The 15,817-nt window shown below is 45.8% G+C and overlaps 1 protein-coding gene across 8 annotated transcripts in view; it reads right to left on the bottom strand.

Moving 5' to 3' along the window:
• The window catches only part of Dclk2 (doublecortin like kinase 2), a 121,794-nt gene that overhangs the window by 8,553 nt on the left and 97,424 nt on the right, over positions 1–15,817 (bottom strand). For 7 of the 8 annotated variants that reach the window (XR_005879488.1, XM_040752562.1, XM_040752557.1 and 4 more), the window contains 6 exons: positions 13,659–13,778; positions 13,313–13,459; positions 6,189–6,322; positions 5,787–5,864; positions 748–844; positions 127–207 (listed from right to left, as the gene is read on the bottom strand). Coding sequence is in view for 7 of the 8 variants with exons in the window: in XM_040752562.1 (XP_040608496.1) it covers positions 127–207; positions 748–844; positions 5,787–5,864; positions 6,189–6,322; positions 13,313–13,459; positions 13,659–13,778 (657 nt within the window). In the remaining variant the exon portion in view is untranslated. Of the gene's footprint in view, positions 1–126; positions 208–747; positions 845–5,782; positions 5,865–6,188; positions 6,323–13,312; positions 13,460–13,658; positions 13,779–15,817 lie in introns of those variants that run through there. The other variant, XM_040752564.1, reaches the window with a different exon arrangement.

Below are 15,817 nucleotides of genomic sequence, written 5' to 3'. Positions count from 1 at the left end.
AGGATGGACATTTTATCTGTTATAGAATTTGAATGCCCAACTATGTCTGTGTGAAACACAGCAAGGAAGCACGCAGCTGAGCATGCAACATAGACTCACTCATTCCCTGGGAATGTGGGTACTTACAGACACCCAGGGGTGACTCAGAATTTCTCCTGCGGTACAGCGAGCTTCAACGTTTACCTGAAGCATTTGACTGATTAATTCCTAGAAAGGGGAGAAAGGGAAGGGGAGGGGAGGGGAAGAAGACCACAGAAGAGAAAGAGGGTGATTCCAGCATAAATACAGAAATCAAAAGCTAACACGGCAACTCAGCCACTGGAGCATGAAGCCCACCACCCACTTTCAGTGCTGTGAGACACGGTACAGATTACCACCTGTGTCAGCACAGGGAGTGAGAACTCTCCCTTGACCCCATAGGCACTGAGACTGGCTCTCTTAGACTTCTGGGTCTTTATCTTCAATCCACAGTAGAATATTGTATTATTTTCCCTTTCATCACTTAGTTTATTAACTCTGATGCCCAACATATACTTCTTTAAAAAATACAAGTGTGGATGTCTATAGAGATTAGAGGAGAGAGATGGAGGGAGGGACCTGTAGTCCAGGATTCACTCCAGTCAGGGGCTTCAGAGTCTGCACGACCCGGTACATCTACATTAAAGTCAGTCTCTGGAGCCCGAGCTGGGCTGCTCGGCCCCATGGGCAAGAGCCTGCAGTGTGTACAGGAAGAAACCTGCACAGTACCTTGGCAGAATCTGTAATGTTGTCCCAGTAGGGGGCTGGAAACTCCAGCTTCCCAGCCAAGATCTGGTCAAAGAGATCTTCCTGGAGATTGCTCTCACTGGTGACAAAGAAACGGAAAAGAAACAGAGTCACTAAGAGGCTCTGAGCAACAGGAAGGAGTCGAGACTCTTTGGCTTGGGTGTTTCATTGCTTAGCTGTGTGTCATAGCTGCACAGTGACAACAGAATTTTCCTTCTGGACAATGAGCCAAAGGACACTTCCTAGGCCTGGGAACCAGAGAGACAGAAAATGACTCAAGCTGAGTTTCAGTTTAGAAAGATGAAAAAACGTTCCAGTAGTGGACAGTGTGAATGGCAGTGTACTTAATGCCCCACAAAGTGTGCTTATCTGGTTAAAATGGAAGCCAGGTGTCAGGGCATGTCCTGCAGTACCAGATGCTTGGAGAGCTGAGGCAATATTATCAATTGAGCCTAGAGGTTCAAGACCAACCAAAGACACATAGCCAGAGCCCATCTCAGAGAGAAAACGTGTGTGTGTGTGTGTGTGTGTGTGTGTGTGTGTGTGTGTGTGTAGAGATCTCCTATATGTATATTTACATATACATATATCACAACAAAACCCCGAAATTACAAGTGGAAACCCTGGATTAAGAATGGCATTTTTACTATCTCTCATGCCTCTAACAGTAAAAAAGCAGCTTCTAGTCAACCTTTTTTCTTCCACTTTTTCAATAAAACACGAGATTATTGAAAATCATATGGACTTCAGAACCTAGATTTAAAAATTCATGACGTTAATTTGCTCCCCACCACAATAACTTTCCTTTGTGCTCAGTCTCGGAGAAAGAACACATTCAAAGATGCCAGCGAGGCTGGCTCAATCACGGCAAAGCGCCCTTGGTGCTCTCAAGGGGGCGTCTCCCTCCAACCGTGCCGCTTGGCCCTTCCCCAGACAGACACCTGGCACTCGATGGCGACGGAGGGCGCCAGTGAAATGTGAGAGCACCCGAGGGAAAGATTTGGGATGTGGGACGTTCCCACACGTGGTGAACACAGGACCAGAAACAGGAAACATGTTTAGCTTTTGTGTTCCACCACAGGCCCCAACAGAAAACTGTTAGGATTAAAACTAAAATCCAGGAGTACAAGTCAGGAATTACCTGGGAAAAGTGCAGATTTCTTAGAATTTCTCCGCCAAGTTTTTAGGGTTTTGATCCCTACCTTCTCAAAAGGCACAAAACATAGAGTCCTTAGAAACAGATCCACTTAGGGCGGTGTCTAGGAACAGCAGCTAGGTCTGTCTAATGACAGACACCCGCTGGTTCACACAGAAGGACAACGGTACACTGAGGAGCAGGGCCAGGTGGGACAACCAGGCGAGGCAAAGGGCCAAGGACAACCAGGCAAAGCAAGAGGTCATCATTGCTCGCCTGGAAAGAGTGCACACAAATTTCTCTGAGAGAGCACAAGGGTCTCTCTCCTTTACCTTCCTCTAATCAGTCCAGTGCTCTTCACAATGAGTGAAAAACACACAGGAGAACACAGTGTAACTTTACAGAAGCCTTCAGAAGCATCAGCATACCAGGCAATGCTAGAAGACAACATATATAGTTCTAGCAACTCTCAAAATTGTTCCTATTATTACTATATTCATCTCCCCTTATATCGACTTGATCATTTAGCCAATACAGAGCTAAAAGCTGGAGTCCATCCGCAACAACCATGTGCAGCTGTCCAAGGACTCCAAGCAATACAGCCCAACTCAGCAAAAGGGACCCCAGAGCGCTAAACAGAGTGGTACCAAGGACCAACACTGTCAGCTGTCAGGGTTATGCCCGCAGTGGAAGAACAGCCCTGCAGACACCAGCGTGCCTGGTAGTCAGGTGCAAACAGCTGCTCTGCTTGAATCCACACCGGATTTATCATCACATTTACACTCCAAGGTCTGGTGGAGCTGCTTTAGGGTGCTTTTTTATTCTAAGACAATATATCCCTTAGGTGAGGTGGCTGCGAGTGTAAACAGTCGATTAAGGAAACGAACTCTCTTTCAGTGACAAATGATGAAAGGTTCAGAAAGGACACCCTGGTGATGCTGGTAAGAGATTTCACAAGCAGCACCCGGCATGAAAGGGTGACAGGGAACTAGGGATGAGGGCTAAGAGACAATGAGTCAAGAATCTCGGACTAATCTTACAAACACTATACGCAGCAGCCACAACCCACTTTTGCTTAGGGAACTTGGGGATGGCGAGTCTGATGTTGGGGTGTGGGGAATCAAGCTCAAGAACTAAGAGCGATAACAAGAAAAAAGAAGTCAATCTAGGACTAAAACCCAAAGTCTTGAAAGAAGAAAGACAATGTCATTAGAGTCACTGAAAGTAAATTCCAACAACAATTTCAGTTCAGAGGTTTTTTCAGTTAAACGCATATGTTGTATAAGACACAGAAAGCCCTTTGAAGTGCTTGCTTAAAGGACTTTAATGTACATACATATGTCCATGTTTATAGTTGATTTTATTTTATTCTGAGACAGGGTCTCATGCAGCCCAGCGTGGCTTCAAACTTGCTACATAGCCAAGGATATGTTTGAATTTCGTGTCTTCCTTGATCGCATGTCCTGTGTGCTGGGATTATGGGCATGCACTGTTATCTTGGGTTTTATGTAGTGCTGGGGATTGAACCAAGGGCTTCATGGGTTACAAAGCCCTCTCTCTACCAACCAAGTGAGCCCCCTCCCCCGTTCTAGATACACAACTTTATGCCATGCATACCAGACAATGATCATTTAAACTGTCACATCCTTAATTTTCCATATGTTTTTATATGACAGTAGGCTGCAAAATCTGCCAAACATGTCTGTGCTTCTAAGATGCTTCTAGAAGAGGTGTTTCATGTCACAGATGATCTCACTAGCAAAGAGGAAAAGCACTTTCTTAAAAGTGGGATAGCTAGGGGCTTTTGACACTAGGCAGCCCCTTCAGAATGTAGTGGGCTATTCTAATGAACCCTACTCGCCCCTCCATCTCAAATGCTGCTGTTGCTGTCCTCCAGTGACAGTGACAGTGACATCCAACTTGAACCCATTTCCATAACAATCAAGATACAACTCTCCCTGGCTGAATTAGAAACTATAAACACTAGAGGGAGTTGTGAGCATACATTCCCTAATGCTGATCCCTCAAATCCCTTTTCCTGGATGCCAACTTTGATAAGTCAGGAAGAGGAACTCCATGTTAACTAACTGGTCCAGATAGCACCTGTTAGCAAAACACACCATCCTTCTACGTTTGACTAGCTCCCCACAAAAATCACCAAAATCAGCCCAGGCCCCAAGTGGCTGTAAAAAAAAAGAAAAAGAAAAAAAGACCACACATGATCCACCTCTGCTTCCTTCTTTCTGCTTTCATAATAGAGTCCTTCAGTTAATTTCCTCTGAGCCAGTCAACCAAGCATGCCCAGCCAACTGTTCTGGGTCATCACTCTTGAGCTCCACGCCTCTATACCAAAGCTCTTCAAAAGTAGACTAACATGTCTGTGTCATTCTGCTCACAAACCGAAAAGGTGAGGACCTAAAGAAAAAAAAAAGCTTTCTTTTGGGGGAGTTTTCATAACAAATGTTAGGAGAGAAAAGAGAAAACTATTTTTCATTTGCTGACCATAACACACTTGAACACTATTGTGTACACCTCAGAACTCTTTATGGGAAAACTTAATCCTCACTTGGATGGCATTGGGAGGTGGCTTCTGGGACACAGCTGGAGTTACCAGGGCAGAGCCTTCATGAATACAACTGCAGTGTTCCTGTCAAAGTCCCTAGAGAAGACAGAGCCCAGTGGTAGAGTGCTTGCCTAGCATAATGTCTTGAGCTCAAACCACACCATTTACAAAAAAAGGTTAGACAGCAAGAAGTTCCTAGAGGGCGCCCTTTCCCCTTCTGCTGTGTGAATTTGCACAGAGAAGAAGGCTGTACATGGGCCAGGAAGTAGGCCCTTACCAGACACCAAGCCTACGGGTACTCTGGTCTTGAGATTCCCAGCCTCTAGCACTGTGAGAATACGTTTCCAGTCTAAGTCACATAGCTTGTGGCAGTTCCTCACGGTAGCCAGAATGGGACTAAAGTCACAGATCTGAGGACAGCGCTGACGCCATCACTTACAGAGCACCTGGCTCACCGTAGGTAGCTACTCACCAAACAGGTGAAGGAGGACAGAAATGAAAGGCAGAAAAGCAACCATGCACCAGATGCTCTTCATCTGCCCAGGACAGGTGATGGGACAGACCAAAAGAAGAGCTGTGGACTATGTGGCCGGCTCAGCCCTGGACAGATGCTGGGCTGGCCAGTCTGAAGCATGTCTGTGATCACCTGTGCTCCCACCAGGCCATGCTGTTAACTGCCAAGTGTCCCCTGTTCGTTTCCAGTCTGACCGGACCGGTGACAAAAATTTCTGTAACTCCACCTTTCGGGTAATAAATGCTACTTGTAAGACTAAAACTATCATAATGAGTTCCTGGTGTTACAAGAAGCAAGTTGGGTGCTTTAGAAATTCTATTTAAAAATCAAGTAGTTTAAAAGTAATACCTACACCAAGAACTTGAAAGAGGACACCTAGATGATTCTGGTTTCTACTCAAGGGTAATCCTACCCTTCTTTAAAATGAGTAAAACACTGCAAAGTCTGAGACTGTGTTAGGAACATATTTGATGAAGGACAGTCAGAGAGCTCAGAGGGTCACACACAAAGGCCTCATATCTGAAGCATGGTCAGGCTGGGTACAGCTCAGAGCAGCGAATTTAAGAATGATTCCTGTGTTCAAACACAGTGTGCATGGGTATGTGCGTGCGTGCGTACGTGCACACATACTTGTCTGCTTGTATCAAAACCCCAAAGAACAAACATGAGTTTCCATGGGCAGGCTGTAAATTAAGATCAGCAGTGAAAGGAATATTTCTATTGTTTTAAACTGGGAATTGTATTCACCAGCTTGGGGTCTTTTCTGCCAGGTTTAAGTGTCTGGGAATTTATAATTCAAATACAGTTACCTCCGGAATGGTGGGAATCCACAGAGAAGGATGTACGTAATCACGCCGGCAGCCCAAACATCCACCTTCAGGCCATAGCTGCAAGACAGCGAGGGAGATGACACTGTCACACAGGAGTTGTCCTCTAAAAAGCCATCTGTTTTCTCTTAGTCTAAGCACAATCAGTGACCACTGTCCCCCCACCCCCAACACTGACCAGAGGGCAGAAGTACAGGCCCTCTGTACTTCTCTGAGCCAGATAAGAATAAGCTGTTCCTTAACATCAAGGCTATGGTTCAGGGCACATCTCTCTCTGCTTCCCTGGCTTTCTTGACAGGACACGATGAGCACAACAGCAGCAGGGACAACCACGAGCCTTTCTCACCGATGTCAAAGCATGACCCGAGACCAACAGAATCTCACCCTGTTTCAGCAATGATCTCTGGCGCCACGTAGGTCGGTGTGCCACAGACTGTGTACAAAGGGCCTTCAACCACTGTCGCCAGCCCAAAGTCTCCCAGTTTCAAAGACTTGGTTCCATCCGGATATTCACACACCTGAAACAGAAACCAGCCAACAATCGTCTTTTTCTTTTTCCCCTACAATAACTGTGAGAGGGACCTCGGTATTAGGCAGGACAGACCTGAGGAACGTTCTTCTGGTAAGAATGACACAGTTTTAATGGGCTGAGATCTCTTCAGAGGTTTTTGTTCAACTGTGTGAAACTGGAAAGACGCTATTTTCTATCTCTGCAGGAAGCACCTTCCTTCCCTAGCATTCTAACAAACCCTACACTTGCTTTCTTAAGCAGCAGGGGACAAATGGCTGCTGGCAAGGCAGTCACAAGGCCCCAAAGCCTGCAGGTAAGAAACTGACCTGTATCCTGTATTTTTAGTGCCTACTGTGGTTCTCAAGACACTGGGACCCACGGAAGGGGTGTTTATTAAACATAAACGCTAGAGGCCTGCATGTCTCCTCAAGGGCATCAGTCTTGCTTTCTGGGCAACTGGAGAAATATGAGTATTATGTGCTCCTTTCTGGCTCCATGTGTGGTACTGAGAGTAGAACTCAGTGTCTAGTTATGCTCACCAGCAGCCCTACCACCGACACACCTTGAACCTAAAACATAAATATCACATGACAAAAAACTCAGCAGCTTAAACTTAAAAGCTTAAAATGCACTTTGGAATCAGACAGCGTGAATCTAAACAGGAACTTTGCCCAGTAAATCTACAACTAAGAATCTATTGGAAAGGAACAGATGTTACACACAGCTGTCAATGTCTGTATTTGTGATTAATAAACACAGATTCAGCCAACTGGCTACTAGAGAGGTGGCTAAGTAAATTATGGTAATACCTATAATAAAATGGCATGTAGCTGATATTATTTCCAATAAATATTTACCATGAGTTATTGACTATGTTATACAGCTTTTCAAAAGTTAAAATTGTACCTGAACTACAATGTCCCACCCTTAACAAGGCTTTCTTTGAGCAGAACTGAGTTACTTTAATTTCCTTCTTGAGATTTCTTATACTTGTAAACATCCATGTGCTTACAATGACCACATAATTGAGAAAGGTTTACCTTATATCCAAGCAAACTTTCCTTATGTGATATAAGCCTGGAAAAACATTACGAGTAGACCGTTTTGGAGGCCAATGAGCATGCACACGGCTAACATGAGATTGGCTGCATAATCCAGAACTGGCCAGCTGTAGGCTGTCTTTTGTGTGTCCATTTGAAAGTACCAATTTTCAGAGAAAAGTAACAGCACAGATCAAACCAATATGCACGTCTCTATTTTTGTATTTTGCATACTACATGTATTTTCCTGGTGTTTTACTATTTAACCGGAGATATTTAGAAAGTTCTGTTTGCACAGCATCAAGCAGCTAACAGCATCATGCCCCGTGGGAAGTGACGAAGGCAGTCGTCAGATCATCAGCAGAAAGCACAAGCCCTGTGGCTCCCTGTGACCCGAGCTCTATGGGCATTTTGAAGGGCCACCAATGGCCCTCCTCCCTGTCCAGCTTGTCTTCATCTGCTACAGAATATTTCTTCCTTTGGAACACACAGCATCTTCCATGTTATGGAAATATAGTCCATGTTTGCACACAGCATATACACAGCTCATGCACATCTCCATGACTTTAGAGTCACAGGAGTAACAGTGATGATTTTGAGCCCCCTCTTAGGTATTTATCACTCTGTGTGAATCCCACGACACAGCAGAAACATACTCAAATATACAAATGATCTAGCTTGAAGCCACAGAGTCTAGATTCCCAGTCACGCCACATAGGACAGCTTCCCACCCATAGTGGTTAATGTAAACATTAGTGAGAACAATCTAATATAATTAGAGTTGGGATTTATGGTGCATTTACTGAAACCCAAACATTAGAACCAAGTTCCCTAAGAAACTGTAGTGATAAGAACATTTATAAGCATGGTTTCCTAAATGTCTGTATCATGAGTCAAAGTTTCAGTAGTGCCACTGTTATTTTATTTTTACAACTCATTAGGTACTGTTTTTCTAAAACTGTTTATTTTAAACACTCCATTTAGGAATGTCTAGGGGTGCTGGGAGGGTGTTGTCAGACAGTCTCAGAAGCCACATCCCCACATCCCCCACAGAACTCAGGGTCAGACGCAGAAGTACAGACAAAAGGAGTGAGCAGCCTACAGTTGCTTAGTTGTTGGGGCAAGAGTGCTCCTGGGCTAAACAAGAAAAGAAGTTATGACTCGGCCAGAAAAGTGGGACATAATAGTGATTTATCCAAATCATCTCCTCCCAGTGCAGAGGAAACATGTAAAATATTAATAACCTTTAGAGCTTAGCTGGAGATGCTCTCCAAATCTGCAAGGAAACCTAAGTGCCACTGTGTATCTGTGTGGCAGAGAGACACTGGTTCAGGAAACTGACGGTGAGCTAGGGTGGAGCTCAGAGGGGGACAGTTTGCCTGCCCTGCGCCAAGCCTAGAAGGGAAGGAGAGAGGGAGGGGAATGACTGTCACAAAGAGACAAATGAAGAATTCAGGTTCCCAAGGATTTCCGGCCATTACTTACAGCCTCAGGAACTTTGCAGATTTAAATTACCTCTCAAGCACACCACCAGATTTAGGTAGGGACCACACTGGCCAACCAGAAAAAGAATTGCAACCTGCATTTTGCAGGCAAGGAAACTGAGGCGTCTGGAACTCAGCTTAAGATAGCAAGCAGGCTTTGCAGCCAGGACCCCTCTTCGGCACACTAAACAATGCCAAAGCCCAGGCAGCCTCATGTGCAGATTCTGAATGAATTTAAACAACTGTGAAAACCCCAGCCCTGCCACGTTCAAATGGCCCACCTCACGCTGAGAGATGCTCTGTCAAATAGCTGGCAGAATGCAACCCTGAAAAATGTGAGGAATGCAGGTCCCACATCCAAAGTGAATCCCTTATGCTTGCTAAATAAAATGCCAGCATGATGATTTAGAAGGACATCAACTATGAGAAACCAAACCTCTTCTCTCCTGCCCCAGAACTCCTGGAAACACTGGATTTATCACTAGTCTCCCATAGTTAACTGTGACAGGGCACCGCTGGGTTATAACTCATAGCATTAACGGCCACCTCCGTGCTCCCTGACACACGACCCATACATCTGCCTTGGCAGGGTTTTAAGTTATGACACTGCTACCAGGGAATGGGATGCAAATCAGATGTCAGAATGCCCTGCTGTTTAAAAACTGAATTAGTTCTCAGACAGAAGGAGAGCAAGAGGCATGTGGGGCATTTACTTTTTGTTTCAATGGCACTTTCTCCTCAGGCCCACGCGGGCCTGCTGATACAAGTGATTGGCTTTCCATGGCTGACACGTTTGCTGCTCAAGCCATCTCTGGAGTCTGACTCCACAGCCTCCATCAACCACGCGTTCTAACCACTGTCCTCCCCTTTGGGTGCCACCAGGCCCTTAGTGCAGATTCAGGAGAAGAGGTGAAACCCATTTACGGCAGAGGAGTAACTGCATCAGATTCCCAACCGTCTCTGAGACAGAGGTTGAAGACATCAGGGTTATTCATTCTCTACCCTCCATACACTGTCTACCTTGAGACGAGCTTTGAGACGACCACACAGATTAAGAGACTGAGTGGCTATGGTATAGCTCCGTGAAAGAATGCCTCCTAGCATGAGCAAGGTCTCGTGTTAAACGCTTAGCACCATACATATTAAAAAATGTCTGGAACCAAGCACGGAGGCACACACATCTACAACACTAGCCTCTCAAGAAGCTAAGACAGGATGATCACAATGCCAGAATTCTGAATTCAGTACCAGCCTTGAAAACACAGTGAGTCACAGTCTCTTAAAATACATAGAAGATGCTCAGAGGCAATGTCTCAGACTTTAGAATAGAGCATAATGAGGTATCTAGGAGGGTGGGTTCCAATACCAACTACAAAATTCATTATGTTTTACATATACTTTAAAAACATAGCTTTAGGATAAATTCATGCATTATTTTAAATTATTTTGTGTATAAAATGAGACTTCATGGTATGGAACTTTCCACTCGGTGACAAGCTGCCACACAAAAAGTCTCTTGTTTTTGAGACAGGATCTCACTTGGCAGCTCAGACTGGCCTCAAATTCACTACATTACAGATAGGGGCCACCACGCCTAGCTCTCACGGTACATTTTCCGGATGCTTCTGAATTTCAGATTAGGGTTTTATGGGTGCAAATACCTCAAGGCAGAAGACAGTGAGAAAAGAATTCTGTCTTTCTGTGATACCCAGGGAGGGGTCCATACAGCACTGTTCTTAGTTTCCCTTGCAAAGGAAAAACTGTCCTGAAAATGAAAGAGGAAAATGTCCTTAAATTCCTTGCAGCAGGACTGTATGTCAGCGGCAGTAACCCTGACTTCCAGATGCCCGGCGACAAAAGAAATCTGACGGGACTATATCAAACCGAAGAGGACTTGGGATAGCTTCTGCCGGCAGTTCAGTCATGGGAACCCGAGGCTGTCAGAGCCATTTCCTCCAGGAAAGCCAGCTAGCAGGCTGTGCTGGAGTTCCTGCAGCCACCAGAGTATTTCCACTGTTGGCTACATCATGCCTGAGTCCTTGCTAACCAGATCCAGGCAGCCTCCAAGAGTCACGATGCAGAGCTGACCACCGGCCTCTCAGAAGCGTCTCATGCCGACCTGCCTGCCTGCCTGCCGTGCTGTGTGGAGCAGACAGATGTCTGTGCAATGGAGACACTGCTGCCCCACACATCAGAGGAGCTCACTCTGGATCTGCTGTGCTACACGATTAGAAAGCCCAGAAGTTTTACCCGTGTAGTACTCTCTCCCAAGAGCATCTGCGGGAGGGCATGAAAGGAAGAAGCTGCTGAGAAGGCTGTGGCCCAGGAGGAATGTTGGGGCAAGCGGGCTGTGTCAAATCCTGACCCCTCTGCTGCTCAGCCTGGGGCGGCAGACAACCGGTCTACAGGTGAGCAGGCACACTCTGCACCTGTCTAGAAGCCCCCACAGAGGACCTGGGTGCCCGCCAACCACAGAGGACTGTTTGCAGCTCCCACCGCCTGGCCACTGAGTGGGGAGGAACAACCACTGAGCTGTCCTAGCTGCTCTGCTGCAGAAATGTAAACAAAATGGCAAGACGGGAAATGGAAAATTAACTGCTCTCTACAAAGAGGGCAAGGGAGGGGAGAAAGAGGAAGGCTACTCAGACTTCCAGATAAACAAGATAGGAACAAATGGTATTACCAAATGGAAAATGGACACTATGGGTTAGCAAAACTAAGTATTTTTAATTTTTAAAAAGAAGAAAAGAAAGTCCCTGGGGTGATCACCACATATCCCTTTTAATCATCATTTGTGTGGCGCCTGAGGGTGGCTATAGTGATTTTGACTAGCTGAGTGACCGAGAGCCACCACCATGTATTACTCATACATCCACAGTGTACCTGCTTGGCACCGTCCAAGACATTAGGGGGAGAATCATGAACTCCAGTCTACTGGACTTACAATCTGAAAAGAGACAGATGAGAGTATATGAAATCACAACCTGTGACAAGCACTGTAGAAACCAAGAAGGGCCATGTCCAAAGTCTGTTCAGAAATGCTGGGATAATGCCAAATGTGTCACTTCGCTCAGTGTCTTACAAGATGAAGAGGCTGGTCACACTGGGAAAGGATATTGCCAATCCAGACTGAGAAGAAACGCAGGTGTAACACTGTTGGTGAAGTCTCCACAGCGGGGGATGGAGAAGCCAGCTGGGACCAAGACAGTGGAACAGCACACAGATGAGCCCTCTGTTAAAGGGTAGCTATAGCAGCACTGGGCTAAGACGGTAACGGAGAGGCCCGCTACCTTGTGTTTGGAAGAGTGTGTATGTGCGAAACTCCCCCAAACAGCTCCTCCGGCTCCTGACAGTCACTGGGCTCTCAAGAACTCGCCCTGACAAGTAAGCTCTAGTTATCACAGCCCACCATGAAGGGGATTTGACCATGGGTTAGAGGTGAGTGCTGTGATGAGCGAGATGGAGGAGACAGGGTTTTAGAAGGTCTGGTAAAACACCACGGACCATATACCAAGGTCCCTGAAAACACTTTGCACTCTGTAGAACAGAGTACATGCCACTTGCAAACATGGAAAAAGAAAAGTAGTCTCAATTTCCACACCCATAAAACTGGGAGCAACTGCCTGCCTGCCTCCAACACATCTGTTCTAGTCTCTCACCTACATGGCTCTACTTGTCTCCAATTTATTCTTCAAGGCTCTACACCATACAATTCTGTTCTCTTCATTCAGTTAGTATTGCTGTTGTAAGTTTAGATGCTGAAGGTCCCCCAGACACCCCGTGTGAGAGGCTTGACCCTCAGGATGGTGCTATCAGGGGGAGGTGGGGCCTTCCACAGGCAGAACTTTGTGCCTGCATAGCCTCAGAGGCCCTTGAGTCTCTCTCCTTCCTTCCTTCCTTCCTTCCTTCCTTCCTTCCTTCCTTCCTTCCTTCCTCCCTCCCTCCCTCCCTCCCTCCCTCCCTCCCTCCCTCCCTCCCTCCCTTCCTTCCTTCCTTCCTGGATCATAAAGTGGCCAAATGGTCCTACCTCATCTCATGCTCTTCACAGACACCATCAGCCAATGCTATCAGAGGACTGAAGCAATGGTCCCATCTATATTGGACTGGAACCTCCATAACTTTGGGCCAAAATACAAAACCCTTTTCTCTTTACACATTAATTATATTATATTTTTCCATTATCATGACATGAAGCTGACTAACATAATCACAGCAAATGGAAATATATTTTCTTATGTCTGTAAAACAAAATGCACATCAGTTCAAGAAACCCATTAGGATGTTATTGTGTGCATGCAAAACACCCCAGTCAGCTTGAATGTACTGATTTTTCTTAAGTTTCTCTCCAGTGCTCTGTTCATTATTGTGATATTGGTTTACACTCTAAATGCCATTTATACGTGTGATGGTTTTCATGGTATTACAATCATGAAGCACGAGTTGAAAACGAAATAGCAGAGATTCTGAACATACTAGGAGGTTCTCCGGCTTGATATCTCTGTGTACAATGCTGAGGCCATGCAGATATCTGAGGGCATTGGCTAGGTTGTACACCATGGCACTTCCATCTCTCTCGGTGTACTTGGTTGAAGAAGTAATTGCATCGAAGAGATCTCCACCCTGTAGGATAAAAGGGATGCATGGAAATGTCAGCAGTTCAGTCCCAAGATTCGGCCGTCACATCAGCTCAGAGTAGATGAAGGAAGGGCCACACATGGAATTGATGTGTGTGAATAACAGAAGGAGCTGTAGCATACTTTGTGACAAGTTGCAAGCCAACGTGACATTTGACGCCAGTGGAACCCGTCCACCCTCTTACTTTGACCAGTTCCATCACGAGAAAGAGCTCAGTCGCCGTTTCCATCTCCTCCACCAACATGATGATGTTGGGGTGCTTCACTCGGCGCAGTATTGACACTTCGTTCTCAATCAGATGTTCCTGCCAAATGAAGGGTGTAGAGACAGACGTCAAAAGTCACAGAACCTCTGGCTCTGCCCTCATAGCCTGGAGAACAATAGATATCCATTTCTGATGCCACGGGTAGCACGTCTCTTGGCACAGGACAACCATACCTGCTTACTTAGACCTCCCAGAGACAGGACAGGTCACTAATGACTATCTCTTTGCCAAGACCCTAAGGAAACTGCCTTGTGAGCATGTCCAGAAGGGCTCAATGTGAGCATACTGACACACACAGTTTGCGACTTCACTCGGCAATGGCACCAAAGACAGTGCCCACATGGCACTGTGCCTTCTATAGATCAGCAAAGCCAGAACCACTTTCTAATTGCAGTATTCCACGCAAACGTAAGAACTAGGCATAGAAGACAAACTGGCACACAAGCTCTAAGGTCAAAATGTTTGACTGTTACCAACATAAATTTTAATTTTATGCTAAAATTCGTGAAAAACAAGCTTTCTTCTCCTGTGAGTGGGCATGAAGTCATTCGCCAGATGGGTGTCCCTTACACTCCGTATTTCAGAAATCTGGAAGGCGCTGTGCCACACAGCTCGTTTTAACTGTAACCACCTCTGCCCTGAAAACACTACCTCAGTGTTGCTCATGCTGAGTGACGTGGACGAGGACTGCTCTGAAGTAAAATGCTCGCTTACAGAATTAAGAAATTATCCACAAGTTATACACAGTGCCCCTTCTGTTCTACAGGCTGCACGTGTGGATCCTCACTACCTTCATGACAAATCCATTTGAATTTAGAAGCTGCTCTATAAAAGCTGCAAGCTGCTCTCTTCAACATTCAAAATGCTGAAATAGGACAATCTCATATGGAAGATATAGTATTATCTGAAGATGTGTGAATACACACATCTACGTGCCTGCGTGCGTGTGTGTGTGTGTGCGCGCGCATGTGTGTCTGTGTGTGCGTGTGTTGCGTGCGCATGTGTCTGTGTGTGCACATGTGTGTGCATGTGTACGCATGTGTCTGTGTGTGCACATGTGTGTGCATGTGTGCGCATGTGTCTGTGTGTGCACATGTGTGTGCATGTGTACGCATGTGTGTGTGCATGTGTGTGCATGCCGTGCGTGCGTGCGTGTGCGCGTGTGTGTCTGTATGTGTGCACCTGTGTGTGCGTGTGTGTGTGCATGCCATGTGTGTGCGTGTGCGTGCGTGTGTGCGTTTCCATGTGTGTGCTGCTGAATCTGTCCCTGACCTTTATTACCATGGCTCTCAGAGCTAAGTCTGGTGTTCTGACATGGCACTTTAACCCTAGTTTCTGACACCATTTCTGGTTTTTCTATACCTTTGGTGCGCATGTGCATCTACGATTTTACTCTATTTCAACCTCCTGACAATATCTGGAGGAATAAGTTGTAATAAATAGACAAATGTACCGTGAGGCACATAAAAAAAAAAAGAAACGAACAAATACCATGTGCAGAACAAAATCTACTGCAAGCTCTTGAACATGCTGGGTTGAAATCTTGAGCATTGAATGTACTATGCCTATCCAAGATGCCAGGGGATAACCCTCGGCAAAAGACAGCAAATGCCAAATTGGAATGTCAACTAGAAAAATGACTCGCTAATTGTCAGGCACAGAGCAAGGCTCCTGTGTAATGTTCTGACATTTTGTCTTTATTTCAGTCCCTGGAGATGGGGATGCAGGCCTGGTATTCATGCCCCAAGTCTGTATCTCTTGTACTGGTCATCACTGCCTTTTATTTTTAAATTATTTATTTTTATTTCATGTACGCTGGTTTGCCTGCATGAAGGTTTCAGATCCCCTGGAACTAGAGTTACAGACAGTTGTGAGCCACCATATGGGTGCTGGAAATCAAATCCAGGACCTCTGGAAGGGCAACCAGTGCTCTTAACCACTGAGCCATCATCTCTCCAGCCCCCACAATTGCTTTTAGAAGGGAATGCCTGAGTGAAATTAAAGTTTGAATTTTTGCTGGGCGTTGGTGGTGCATACCTTTAATCCCAGCACTTTGGAGGCAGAGGCAGGTGGATGTC

The sequence above is a fragment of the Mesocricetus auratus genome, unplaced genomic scaffold (genome assembly GCF_017639785.1).
Source record: "Mesocricetus auratus isolate SY011 unplaced genomic scaffold, BCM_Maur_2.0 Super-Scaffold_100009, whole genome shotgun sequence".
In the NCBI taxonomy this organism is placed as follows: Eukaryota; Metazoa; Chordata; class Mammalia; order Rodentia; family Cricetidae; genus Mesocricetus; species Mesocricetus auratus.
Note: the sequence above shows the minus strand (reverse complement) of the source record. Positions and strands in the feature narration are given on the sequence as shown.